Below are 14,320 nucleotides of genomic sequence, written 5' to 3'. Positions count from 1 at the left end.
CATTGTTAATTGTACGGTTCTTGTATTGATTAGTTATACCGGGTTAAATTATCGCGCCTATTAGCGAAACGTCGGTGGATCGCGATTAGTACACTTGTCGATATTCGCGCGACTCACCCGACTCGTGCTGCCCGCCCACGGGTGGCATCCCCAATTATGAGAAGAATTCGGTACTCGCTCGCGCCGTACTTCGCAGGTGCGCGAGCCGAAGAACGCCAAAGAGAGGCACTCACCAGTCGAACGTCGTGAAGCTCACACGTTACCGTTTCGCATGTGCAAACTTGGAGTGCTCGGTCGCCCATCGCAGACCACGAAGGCTTAATCGCTTGCTATCCTGCCTATCTGTGCCTGCTTGCTATACCTGCCTGTCCGTGCCTGCTTGCGATACCGGACTGTTGCATGCTTTCGCCTTGCACGCCAGAGATCTCGCCAACGAGAGGACGACGTCGACACCCAGGAGGCGCCGGGCAACGACACGGTGAGTCGCCTCGCATTTTTTGATATTCGCTTGCTTGCTTCGCTTTATTCACTTTCGCGAGGGCACGGGCCCTCTGGTCCTTCGAGGAATTTTGTTGACCAATCGCAAATCCGGGGAGCGCCTCATACCCCCCCGTGCATTGGTCCTTCAAGCCGGATTCGCGCGCTAAAGTAATAACGCCGACCTTTTGCTCGTGGATAGCGTTTCTTAGTAGTTTTGATCGCGATTGCATTACAATTAATCAGTCGCGTATTCTACACCCGCCGCGATATCTCTCGGCCGCAACATTGCTTCGCGACGAAAATACGCGCGGGAAACTTGTCGTTTGATCGCTTTGTGGTTAATTGCTTTTGTCATTCGTTATTGAATATTGTCGTTAACCGAAATATTCAACATTGGAATATTCTCGGTTAAACCATACGTTTTCGCCGCGCCGTCGACGGCCTTGACGCTCGGTCACGGGCCGGCAGCGTATATACACATTTTTTCTACATAAGCTCGCGTTCCATAATAACGCGTTACATTATTTTCGTTGTTGCTGGGTGTGTTTCGGCCAGACTCGAAATACATATTGAAAATACATACTGAAACTATTATTCCGATCGTTGGAATTCTCGCAAACATACTTGCCACCGATCGAATATACTGTTTGTCGGCACTGGTCACCGGTATAGAATATATTGCAGCACTCAAGGTAATCTTATTAAAGATTATAATTACAATTATAATCACAATTGCAACGAAGTTGGCGTAATTGATGCTCATGTCGTGGATTATTGCTCGTGTCATGTGTGTACTGCTCATGTCGTATACGCTGCTCGTGTCGTAGTTCCGCGCGAAACATGTATTGCTGAAAACTCAATCTGAACAAATACTTGAGTGCATTTCTCGCCGTAACCGGGCACCTGTGCCAACCTAATTGATAATTTTGATCGTTGATACAACTATTTTTTTATTTTGTGCATCCCTTGCAACCCTCTTCCTTGCTAGCTCTACACTGAATTTGATCCCCTTTTCTTGCGTTCGCCATTCGCTCTTGCGATTAACAAAATTGTCATTTTGATTGCGCTATTATATCGTAATTGAGGAACGTTCTCTCGGGAACATTCCATTGAGCCTTCGCGTAGGAACCCGAAACGAGCCATCTGCTATTCCTCGTCACCTTGACGAACGGAACGGTTGTTTGCTTTCGTTCTCTCTTTTGTCCCTTAGCATATAAACTCGAAGCCTATTGTTCGCCGGTATTTTCACGGGGCGACAATACATTACGTGTCCTTGGGGTCGTTCGCCGTTGCTGTTGATTGCTTTACGTATCAACCAACATGTCGAAATCAAGGTCAGCTTCCTCTTGTCGCGAGTTATGCGTCCGGCGGATGAGTGAGATTTATGATCTTGCCCGGAAGGCCTCGTCCGAACCGACGATCCTAAAAAGTTTTCTTGCCCGCTATCAGAGCGTGGCGAGAATTGCCGAGGACTTTGAGAACGCGCATCTCAAGGTTATACAAGAGACTACTGAGTTCGACACCGAAGATGCGGTTCGGGCAGACTTCGACAAGATGCATTACACCGTGAAGGGACGGTATCACGCGCTCACGGGCACGGCGCCCGGAACCGCACAGGCTCATTCCGCGAGCCACGCGTCGGCGATCAAGTTACCCAAAATTACGCTTCCGCAGCGTGGTGGGAGCGCAGATCCTCACGGTGGAGGAATTCAGTACCCTCCTAGCACAGGTAGAATCCATCCTGAATTCCCGACCTTTGTGCCCCACCAGCTCGGATCCCCACGACCTCGGGGTGCTCTCCCCGGGGCACTTTATCACATTAGAGCCGCTCGTAGCGGTTCCCTATCCCGACCTAGACCCGGTGCCGATAGGCAGACTCGATCGATGGCAGCTGGTGCAGCACATGCACCAACAGTTCTGGAAACGGTGGCATGAAGAATATCTACACACCCTCCAGCAACGACCAAAGTGGTTAAAGCCGGCTGACGCGATATCAAAGGGCACGTTGGTCCTTCTAAAAACCGAAAACGCCCCTCCTCTGGCGTGGAGACGAGGGCGCGTCAAGGAATTGCATCCGGGTCGTGACGGGGTCGCCCGGGTTGCTGCGGTGAGGACGGCGGATGGCCTCCTTAGTCGCCCTCTGGTGAAGCTGTGCCCTCTGCCGATGGACGGCTCATCGGAGGAACTCGCTCAAACATAGAAAATACGGTGTATTTTGGTGGGCGGTAATGTTTGGCGCACCGCCGTGTATCATAGTGTAAATGGTAGTTAATTATAGGATTGATTTCGTGTTGTCGTTTCACATTGTTAATTGTACGGTTCTTGTATTGATTAGTTATACCGGGTTAAATTATCGCGCCTATCAGCGAAACGTCGGTGGATCGCGATTAGTACACTTGTCGATATTCGCGCGACTCACCCGACTCGTGCTGCCTGCCCACGGGTGGCATCCCCAATTATGAGAAAAATTCGGTACTCGCTCGCGCCGTGCTTTGCAGGTGCGCGAGCCGGAGAACGCCAAAGAGAGGCACTCACCAGTCGAACGTCGTGAAGCTCACACGTTACCGTTTCGCATGTGCAAACTTGGAGTGCTCGGTCGCCCATCGCAGACCACGAAGGCCTAATCGCTTGCTGTCCTGCCTATCTGTGCCTGCTTGCTATACCTGCCTGTCCGTGCCCGCTTGCGATACCGGACTGTTGCATGCTTTCGCCTTGCACGCCAGAGATCTCGCCAACGGGAGGACGACGTCGACACCCAGGAGGCGCCGGGCAACGACACGGTGAGTCGCCTCGCATTTTTTGATATTCGCTTGCTTGCTTCGCTTTATTCACTTTCGCGAGGGCACGGGCCCTCTGGTCCTTCGAGGAATTTTGTTGACCAATCGCAAATCCGGGGAGCGCCTCATACCCCCCCGTGCAATATATATATATATATTTATATATATTATACATACATATACTAAACGTAGAACACTCACATATTCTTTGTATAGGCTATACGCCTTGCGCGGAAACTTCACCGTTTATTTTTCTTAAAAATGTTCATCGTACGTGAAAAATGAATGTATGCAACCATTTTTGTACAGAATTTCATGATCTTTTTTTTTATAATAACCTTAATTGACCTCCGGCCATACAAAACGAGATTTTTGCAAAAAACTGATTTTTGTGACCTTTGATCTTGAATAACTTTTTTAGCCCCGCCGATATCGTTCTTTATTTTTAATATGTTATTTAAAACAACAACATAAAGCGATTTAAAAAAAAGTAGTTTCGAATTTCTTTGCACAAAAGCCATATTTTCGTTTAAAATGACTGGACTAATAACTCACATCGGAATCATGTGTCCTCTTTTGAACCAAACTTTTGTCCGAAGCATTTTTTCTACAATTAAAAATAAAAAAGTTTTTGGGATAGGTAAATTGAAATGACTCACCCTGTATAGAGTATTGCAAGCGCGCGCGACATACTGTACAAACTAAAAAATCATGTTTCTGATACCAATTGAAGTATTATAAAGACGGATCCATGTTTATCAGGATGCTCAGAATATCAACTTATTATACTTTTATGTGTAATATATTTCAAGCAAATAAATATCTATAATACATAATTTGTTTCAAATAATGACACTGCCATCGTTTTATATTAATATTAATTTTTATTTGTGCCAAGAATTCTTTTAGGAAAATTCATTTAGAAACACTTGCGTCATTTTCACTAGACTTTACGAGAATTAAAAGGTGGATCTTCTAGAATTATAGTTTAGCATTGGATCGAGGTTATTATCGTATATGTTACGTCCAACCCCAGGATTAAATAAGAAAAACTGGGAAGCAAGGGAAAGGCTAACCAAAGGGGTCGGGGTAAGGAAGGACGCAATTGTAAATGCCGCTCGCAGGTACGCACTCTGAGGCGTAGGGCGAGCCGAACGTACTTTTACGATTCAGGAAGGGTCAACGTCCGTAGAGACGCTAGGACGCCTTCCGTGAGCGGTGCGATCATAGGGGTCCTTTTTCGAGTCAGGGAGTTTAATCCCTTTAACTCAGGATCGGACCTCGTGCAATTTCGAGAAGGAGATGGTAGTGAGTGAGGTCTTAAATTATAAATGAATGTAAATTGAAATCAATATTTAACATAAGATAAACATTTATTATAGATTTAGGTTAAGTTGACGTTACAAAGATGGGAAGTACCCAAATTAATCGCAAGATTGAAAACATTTATGATGAAAATAGGTGTGAAATGTACGTGTGAAACGGATGTGTGTATTCATCGCGGATGTAACAGGAATGCGGGGGTGATCGGCCAGGATCTTTAAAGGGCAACCTAGTTAAAGAAGGGACATCCTAGGCGCTATTATTACATCAAAATGAAAAGTGGGATTGCATGAATTTAATTAAGTGTGGTGTGTGTGAGTGTGATTTAATTAAATTAAAACATAAAAGGAAGATAAAATAATACTTATATTATAGGGGCGTGTTACTCATTAGTCCAGGGTAATCAGCTCGGGATCGACTACTTCGACTACTCGAGATCGATAGTCAAGGCGGTCGAGGAGGTCGGAGACGGACTTCGGGAAGAGGAGGGGAAATCGGGTGGTTCTAGCAAGGGGGCGGGATCGGGGTTGACGGGGACCACGCGACAAACAGGGCAAGAAGGTGCGGGATCAGGGCGAGAAGGTAGGACAACAGGGCGAGTAGGTGCGACAAAGAGGCGATTCTCCTGTGATGAACAGGGTTCCACCGGAAGGGGTGGTAGAGGGGGTAGAGTGGCGAGTCGCGGAGGACCGGCGTTATCTTGTTCCCGGGGAAATTCCGATCCTTGGTTTTCGATCTCCCTTCGCGCCCGCTTGTTTTGACGACGCCGTTTGTGTTTCGCGGCGTTTCGCGACTTTTTGCGGGTGGGACCGGGCGAATCCACTACAAGTTAGTGGATTGTTAAATATTAAAGTCCGCCAACTGCGGGGAAAGTCGTCTCGAATTTTGAAGATTAAAAAAATCAAAAGGATACCTCGAGTCCACCGACGAGTCAGCTAACTCGAAACAATAGATACCTCGAGTCCACCAACAAATCGGCTAACTCAAAGTAATAGATACCTCGAGTCCTTGAGTCAGCTAACTCAAAGTAATAGTGAAAGATTATACCGGATCTACCGATAATCGGCTAATCCGGGACAACAGAGAGAAGATTACTCCAAATCCACCGATAATTCGGCTAATTCAAAATAGTAAAGAAATAAAAAAAAGGGGTAGAGGATTTGAAGGACATGTACCCGAGAGACTTTCCGAACACAAGAAAATAAGGGTAATAGAAAGAAGTGTATATACGACTCACTACTTGGCGCTGATCAAGTTGAAGTAAAATGAGAAGTAGTTGAACTAGCTGGATCTGATGATTCCCGGCTCCTTGGTGTGCACTCGTAATTTTAGCGCGCACAACTTGATAGTTTACAACTTAAGCGATAGAAAACTGTTGAAGTTGACTGAAACTTAAGTTCCTCGAGAGACTGAAGTCCAAGAAGAAGAGGACGAGTGCTGCAATGTCAGGATTTATATAGGAAAATGTAGGAAATGGAAGGAGTGGATTTCATGTGGGGTGTGTCTGGTTTTCATTTTTGGGATTTTTGGTTGGTGGGGATTCTTCTAATTATTGTTTAAGGGATTTCTTATTGGGCGAGATGTTTCTCGCCCAAGAGGTAGATTCTAGGTTTTCGCCTATCCTAGAAAGCTAGAGACGGTTATCGATTTTTCCGGTTTTCCATTGGTGAGCCCCCTCGTAAGGCCCCCACTGTCTTATTGGGGGTGTAACCCATCGATTCTTCCAGTGACTCATCTTATTCTTCGGCTATCGCCGATTTCTCTTTTATTGGGGTTCTTATTTATCTCGCGACTCTATTTGTATGTCGACAGACGATGCATACCTCCCAATCTTAGACGCAAACAGAAACTTCCGCCACGTGTATTTACAGGCACGTTCTAGGCTTTTTATCTCTGTTTGTCGGAAACATCGTACGAGCAATTTTAGAAAGCTTACTTGATGCAATAAAGATCTTCATCAACTCTGTCTGGGATTAAGGCCCTTTTTGGCGCGTCGTGTCGCCGGGCTTATGGGCCAGACAAAGTTGATAAAAATCCGATCACGTATGCCCCGTCTGTTGGTAGTTTATTCTGGGAGGTCGCTTTGTGTCGCCTAGCCAAATAACTAGTTGTAAAAAAAAGGAATGTGAGGAGATCAAAGCTCACTCGCCGATCGATAACCGTCCGTGCTCAGTTTACTTATCTTAATCTTAAGGCCTATCTGAGGCGCGTAGGAATTTCCGCGAAAAAGGGAAATCGTGGAGTTCGCAGGACGTAACATATATATTGACGTTGCATATTCGTGATCGCCGAACTGTTCAGCGTAAAATCTTATTAGAAACTTCTGTATTCTAACATTCGTTTTCCTCAATTATCATATCATTTGTAATTCATCAGTTCCTTAAGCGTAACTCATACTGAGTTGATAAAGCACAACGTCGCCAGAGATTCGTAGAGTATCCGCGATCGATGATTGCAGTCTATGTTTAAATTCGCCGATCATCTTGTTACCTAGCCATATCGTGTATCTTTCGTGTTCGCAGCGAATGCTGTCAAATAAATATTTGTTGTTAGAGAAACTCGTAAATAATATTTATAGGAATCACATGCCGTTCGAATCGTAAAGGTCTTACGTAAGCAAGAAGTCTCGACCGGGCATCCAGGATAAATGGCCTTGATGTCGCTCCTCATGACTCCATACGCCGTTGTTCCAGCAATTCATGACAACGTATGGGGCGCTAGTGCCATATAAAAAACGCGGGTTTAAATGCAGCGGTATAACGGGATGAGGATAAATGGCTTTACCCTTCTGTAGATTCACATAAAACCTGCAAGGGATCATGATATATCTCGTCATGCGAATAAACTTGCAAAGGTACGGAAACGGTTAAATTACAATATTAAATGCTTACGAGTGTGGCAGTAGCTTCAATCTTCCAGCGATGAATAAACAAGCACCGACACGAAATTTGCTACCAATATCTACGGTCATTGGAACATCCTGTAAAAAGAATAAAATCTCAAAATCTTGGGTACTCGCAACTCTTGCGTTTGCGTAAAAGAGTCACGGTGTGGTCTCACTTCGCGAATACTTGGCGCGAGACACTGCCATGTTTCTTGATATTCAGTTTCGCTCGTGCTTTAAAATAACTAAATCGTGCTTTAACCCATTTAACGAAAAAAATGAGTTTTTTTAATGGCTGCCATTTTGTTTTCCAAATTTAATCTAGTTTAATAAATTTTTTGTGTTTTTTGTTTCAGATCAGCTGGCAAGGCTGAGGAGCGCCCCGCGCGCATAAACTCACGTCGTTTGTGGCTTCATGGCGTGGAAGCGAGAGCCCCCATTTTGACATTAAAAAATCAAAATTTCTTATGTAACAGTACAAGAATAAAACCCCTTAAAAGTTTTTTTCAAATTTATTTTTTTATATCAAAAAAAATTCATGAAATTCATGAATTTTTTGAGCCTCTAAAGTAGAACCTCCCCTTAATATATTTTGACATAAAATATCAAATATTTTATAAAATTATTTTTTAACAACTTTACTTTAATATTTTGAAATGTAAAAAATAATGAAATAATATAAAAAAATATAAAAAATATAAAAGGATTGCTCGGTGGAGTTACGCAACGAGCTTCGAGTGACGAGTGACATATGACACTGTTATTAAAAAAAATGACGCAATGAGCGACGCGTGACATATATACGACACCGTTGCTAAGAGATCCAACAACTATAAGTCATTTTACATGCCTATTCTGAGAAAAATTTTTGGTATTTGCGACTATAATTGCATAGTAAAATAATTATGGTAGGGGTTACTATTTTATAGTTATTATTAATATAATATCAGTAAATGTAACTTTCCCCCTGTTATTGGTATGTATCAGTAGTAAATACCAATACAGCACAAAATGTTTTCAAAAAATATTTCTGAACAATGAATATTTCTATACAAATATTGCAAGAAACATTTTAAAGTGGTTTTAGGAATATTTTAAGAATTTTTAAAAAATATTTATAAAAATGTTCTTCTTTATCACCGAGTGACAATATTTTCTTAAAAATATTTGAAATATATTTTTAAAATATTAATTCAAATATACATATTTATTGTTTTATAATATATCTCGTTCCAAAATATTTAAAAAATATTTTAAAATTTATTATTGGGTTTATAATCATTTTTCAAATATTCGTGAAATCTTATGAAATATTCTTAATTAAGAAAGAAGCATAGTAACGCATCTTTCCGTGCTAGTTTCCGCAACGATTAGGCGACGTATAATAGTAAGACTAACTAGTAAGTAAATTTCTGTTGGGGGCTAATATAAGCAGGCATCCGACAAAGCAAAATCATAACACAGTCTTATACAGTCCGTCGGAGAGTACAGACGTGTTTATTATTAGTCTAACATATACAAGTTTCGGTCGAAGGTTGTTTTACTGGTCTTGGATTTTTTACTTCTCCTGCTTCCTGTACTCGCATTTTTCACCATGGATAGGAGGACGACTTGCAAGGGCTGCGGTGCAACAGTGGTTAAACCGATTGTTTGCGAAGATTGCGGCATCGCCTCTCATCCTGGTTGCTTAGCCCGAACGGGTCACCCTCACTCCGACGGCAGATTTCTCTGCTGCTCTCAGGGCTCTTTTGACCTGACAGATCATTTGATCGGAAAAATTAGAGCTATAATCCGTGAAGAGTTCACTATCTTTCGGGAGGAGCTTGCGAGCTTGTATCGTGCTGATATCGAGCAGATTGCAGCTGAGATGCAGGGGCTAACTGAGAAAGTCACGGAGATTGAGAACAAGATATCATCCGCCTCCGCCTCCATCAATCACGAGGAAATAATGGAGGAAATTTCCGAGAGGGAGAGAAGATCTTCAAACTTAATTTTTTATAACATTGAGGAGTCAAATTCTCCCTCTTCCTCGACTGATGACGGTTCGAATGATCTGGCCACGGCCGAGGAAATAATACGCAAGATACGGCCCTTAAATCCTCCTCGTATCAAGATCCGGAGACTCGGCACTTTTATACAGGGTCATGCAAGACCTTTGCGAGTCTCACTGCCATCCAGATCTGACGCCATCGACATACTGAGGGGGAAGAATAGTTACTCTGGGCCAGTTGCTATCAAACAGGATTTAACCAAGAAACAGCGTGATCATTTCGTTTGTGTTAAGAAGCGGTTTGAATCGCTTAAAGACACTGGTGTTACCGACATGACTTTGAGATTTATTAACGGTGTGCCGAAAATTGTAAAAGCTTCCACTAATAGGCGCCAAAAAAACGCAACTATCACTCTTTAGCGTATTATCAGAATGTGAGAGGTTTGAGGACGAAATTGGCTGATCTGCGGTGTTCGATCAATTCTTCCGTGCTGAAAGTTGACTTTGTTATTTTTACCGAAACGTGGCTTAATTCTGGTGTTTCTGATGCTGAGCAGGGCCTAAGTGATTTTAAAGTTTTCCGATATGACAGGGATAAACATACTAGCATCTACTCGAGGGGCGGCGGTGTTTTAATTGCTGTCCGTAATTGTTTTTCCAGCCGCTGTATTGAAATATCTCCTTCTAATATTGAACATCTCTTTGTCGAAGTAAGGATCGGCCGTCGCGTATTTATTATTGTCGCTGTCTATATTCCGCCTAATTCTTCGCCTGATGTTTATGAATCTCATTGTCGTTCCGTGCTGGATGTTTGTTTTTCTTATCCTAATGTTAAACTTATTATTCTTGGTGACTTTAACCTGCCAAATATTAACTGGTATCAAAACAATTCATCTCTGAATTATAATGCCAGGGGCGGCTCACAATTAAGACAAGCTGATATTGTCAACGAATATTTTAGTCTTTGCAACTTTCGGCAATACAATAATATAAGCAATGCGCTGGGGAACGAGCTTGATCTGATTTTTTCCTCTCTCGATGGTATTCACGTACATGCTTCCCTTGAGCCTCTCCTTCCTTGCGACACACATCATCCTGCTCTCGAATTTGCCCTGCCACTTCCCACTGCTGCTCATCCTGCAGGGAATTCTTTCTGCAGACCGTGTTTTAAACGTGCCGATTTTTCTGCAATTGATGACTATTTAGGTCAGATTGACTGGGACTCTGCCTTTGCTAATATTCCGGTGAATGAGGCCACTGAGCTATTTTACTCTCACTTGAACTTTGCGATTAATACTTATGTTCCCTCTTATGTTATTTTTGAATCTACTTATCCAGCATGGTTCACCAAGGAATTAATTTCTCTAATCAGGGCCAAGAAGGCGGCACACTTAAGATATAAATGCACTCTCTCATTCTCTGATTATCTATCTTTCTCTCATCTTAGAGCTAGATGTAAATCTCTGTCTGCTGTTTGCTGGTCTGATTTTATTGATAAATCTGAACATGCGCTGTCGAATAATACCAATCTTTTCTGGGGCTTTATCAGAGACATCAGATCTTCCAAGCATTGCGCCTCTCAGATTCTGCATAATGATCATTTACTGGAGGATGATGAATCTATTGCGAACTGCTTCGCTGATTATTTCGAATCTGTTTATATTAGTAGCGATGTAATCGACGAATACTCTGACAGCGGTTTTAACTTAAATCACCCCTTGGATCTTTTATCCCTGGACATATCAATTTCGGATGTGTATAACGAGATTTGTGAGCTTCCATTGAGCTGCTCCGCGGGGTTGGATGGCATTCCGCCTTTATTACTAAAATCATGTATCTTTATCGCGTCAAGATTTTTGTGGCTGATCTTTAATAAGTCACTGAGGGATGGTGCCTTCCCATCTCTTTGGAAGCAATGTCTCGTCTCTCCGATTTTTAAAGGTGGCGACCGTCAATCAGTCACTAACTATCGTCCTATATGTAAACAAAATGTTATGCCGAAAATCTTTGATGGCATTGTTGCTCAAAAACTTAGCTTCCTATGTAAAAACATTATTATAAAGGAACAACATGGATTTGTACCGGGACGCTCGACAACGACAAATCTTGTTAATTACTATGATTTTTTAACTTCTACTGTTGAGAGTGGATCCCAGGTTGACTCAGTTTATACCGATTTTAGAAAAGCGTTCGACTCAGTTAATCATACAATATTAATGTGTAAACTTCGATCTCTAGGGTTCGGAGGTTCTCTTTTGCGTTGGATATCCTGCTTCCTATCAAACAGGTCTCAAGTCATAAAGTTTAATAATAGCTTCTCTAGAAGTATAAATGTTTTGTCTGGAGTGCCGCAGGGCTCACATCTTGGCCCTCTTTTATTTGTTTTATTTATTAATGACATAGCTGCTTTTATTAAATTCTGCTCTTTCTTACTGTATGCTGATGACCTTAAATTATACCGCCGGATTAATGGACCTGCTGATGCGCTTTTATTACAACATGACTTGTTTGAACTTGAGGCCTGGTGTAGGAGGAACTGTCTTCGGCTTAACGTCTCTAAATGGTTTGTTATTCACTTTTCTCGTAGACGTAACTCATATTTATATAACTATACTCTTGATGGTTTACCTCTCTCAGCAGTGCGCGAAGCTCGAGATCTCGGGGTCTTGTTCAGTGCGGACTTATCATTTAATACACATATACAATCAATAGTTTCATCTGCTTATAGAACGCTTGGATTCATCCTCCGATGGGGTAGATTTTTTAAGAATATAACCACTTTAAAATTATTATACTGTACGTTAGTTCGCCCCAAGTTGGAGTACTGTTCCATAGTTTGGTCTCCGTATTTTGAATGTCATCAGCTATTGATTGAACGTGTGCAGCACAAATTCCTGCGTATGGCTGCTTATCGGCTAGGTAATCCCATGTCAATTACTTGCCATGAATACTGCACTATATTAGATAGATTAAATCTGCTATCGTTAGAAAATAGGAGACTAACCTTTGATCTTACATTTATTTTTAAGCTTCTTAATCACTCTATTGATTGTCCGGTTTTGTTGGAACGTATCTATTTCAACATCCCGACTAGAGAATTAAGACAGTACTCCATCTTCCACTTCGAGTATCACCGTACTTTGTATAGCGCAAATTCGTGTGTAAATAGGCTAATAATATCTGCAAGTAATTTCTCCAATAGGGTTGACTTTTTTGGTGGCTCTGTATCAACTTTTAAACAAAAACTTTCTCGACTACTCTTGTAACCTGAATTTCTCCATATTATGTTGTAAAATTTTTATTTTATCTTATTGTTCTTGTTTTTTTTTTTCTCTTTGTACGCTAAAGGGTTTATTACCCGTTAATAAAGTTTATTATTATTATTATTATTATTATAACATTCGAAAACCGGCTTTAGACGATGCGTTCACTCGCCAAACATTCGTCAAATATAAATGCGTCAAATATTTGTAAATTATTTGGTGAGAATTTATTAGCGCCACGTTGTTGGTTTACACAATGTGTAGGTATGACAATGTAAGCACATAGAAAAAACATTCTCAAATATTCGTTACGTTCTACACACAATATGTGCATTTGCCACAATTTTTCACATGTCTATCCGCCTGTGTAAGTTTGATCAATTTGACACAAATGTAGAGAAATAATGAATAGTGTATAGTTTGTGAAAATAAACGCAAATTAGGTAAATGTTGCAGCAAGTGCCGCATACATTTTTTTTATGATATCCTTAAATAAAAGTAGACAACTGTAAGTGTAACCAATCGCGCGTCGTCACACAGATAGACAGAACGTCTCCGTATACGCACCTTGCTAAAAATGACCGATTGAATTCGATTAAAAATTTTGAATCCGCATGAATCTGAATTCTTGATCCAGTAATCACGGATTCATAACGATTTACACCGATTGAAAACGATTGAAACGGATTGGTATTCAACGATGTAATTTCAATCGGTTTTCCTATCGGTTTGAATTGTTATGATTTCGTAACGATTACACCGATTGAAACCGATTAAAACGGATTCGTAATCAATTAACGATGTAATTTTAATCAGTATTTATCGGTTTGAATCGTTATGATTTCATAATGATTATACCGATTGAAAACGATTGAAACGGAGGGTGGAGTTCCGAAAACGGTCCATCTCCGATTTCGATAAAACTTTGTGAAAAGCTTTGTTTTGGATTAAAATAAAAGTCTTTAAAAGGAATTTTGGCGACTCCTATGATAAAGCTATTTTTTAAGATAAAATGATAAAAAGTATAGAAAGATTTTCATAATTTTACAGTATGTGATAAATTGAATATATACTGTTTTTATTGAATAATTTTATGTTTTTATCTTCCCCGCAAGCAGGGTTGGGTAGGGGGTGGGGGTGGACCTCGGTTTGCGTGGATAGTTGAAAATCCGAACCGTATATACAATGATAGATCTTGTGTGAATCTATTGTATTCACGCATATACTTTTCCATCATCCACACAATAATTGGGTTAGGTTAGGTTATAATTCCGCCCCGGGGCTCCACCTCCAAAAGAGTTAACCTACTGCCTCCACGCATACACTTTCCGCGCGAAACGAGATGTCACATGGATTTACAACTTTCCACGCATAAAAAGTTAATGCATTTGCAAGGCACACTATCCCAGCTAGGTAGCACACATATATTTCCACGCACTTTGTAATATAAAATAGGGTGTGTAACACGTGCGGGTGATCGCACTCGTCTTTGGCTCGTGCGTCCACTCCGCACCCGTGTCCAATTCTCAACTTCCCGCACTTGTTACACAAATAACTATTCTCCTGCTGCTCTCAAGACGTCGATATCGAGTTTTGTTTTCTT

General features: G+C 41.5%; 3 protein-coding genes across 3 annotated transcripts in view; 1 reads left to right on the top strand and 2 right to left on the bottom strand.

The window, feature by feature from the left end:
• LOC143893593 (FMRFamide-related peptides) overlaps nucleotides 1–14,320 on the bottom strand; it is a 110,480-nt gene that overhangs the window by 93,585 nt on the left and 2,575 nt on the right. The gene's annotated exons all lie outside the window — the stretch shown is intronic.
• LOC143893595 (galectin-4) overlaps nucleotides 4,510–14,320 on the bottom strand; it is a 76,064-nt gene continuing 66,253 nt past the window's right edge. Inside the window, exons 3-5 of the mRNA XM_077399130.1 lie at nucleotides 7,472–7,560; nucleotides 7,193–7,387; nucleotides 4,510–7,108 (exon numbers count right to left, since the gene is read on the bottom strand). Of these exons, the coding sequence (XP_077255256.1) occupies nucleotides 6,961–7,108; nucleotides 7,193–7,387; nucleotides 7,472–7,560 (432 nt within the window). The 3' untranslated portion in view covers nucleotides 4,510–6,960. The remainder of the gene's footprint in view (nucleotides 7,109–7,192; nucleotides 7,388–7,471; nucleotides 7,561–14,320) is intronic.
• LOC143893584 (uncharacterized) lies at nucleotides 7,293–9,874 on the top strand. Its single transcript, XM_077399119.1, has 2 exons — nucleotides 7,293–7,434; nucleotides 7,821–9,874. The coding sequence occupies exon 2, from the start codon at nucleotides 9,059–9,061 to the stop codon at nucleotides 9,872–9,874; it is 816 nt and encodes a 271-aa protein (XP_077255245.1). The 5' UTR covers nucleotides 7,293–7,434; nucleotides 7,821–9,058.

This window comes from Temnothorax americanus, unplaced genomic scaffold, assembly GCF_048541705.1.
Source record: "Temnothorax americanus isolate GAGA-0224 unplaced genomic scaffold, ASM4854170v1 Scaffold122, whole genome shotgun sequence".
Classification (NCBI taxonomy): domain Eukaryota; kingdom Metazoa; phylum Arthropoda; class Insecta; order Hymenoptera; family Formicidae; genus Temnothorax; species Temnothorax americanus.
This window is presented reverse-complemented; position numbering and strand designations above follow the sequence as displayed.

Coding starts and splice junctions, on each gene's coding strand:
- LOC143893584 (XM_077399119.1), top strand. CDS start 9,059: ATGGATAGGAGGACGACTTGCAAGGGCTGCGGTGCAACAGTGGTTAAA.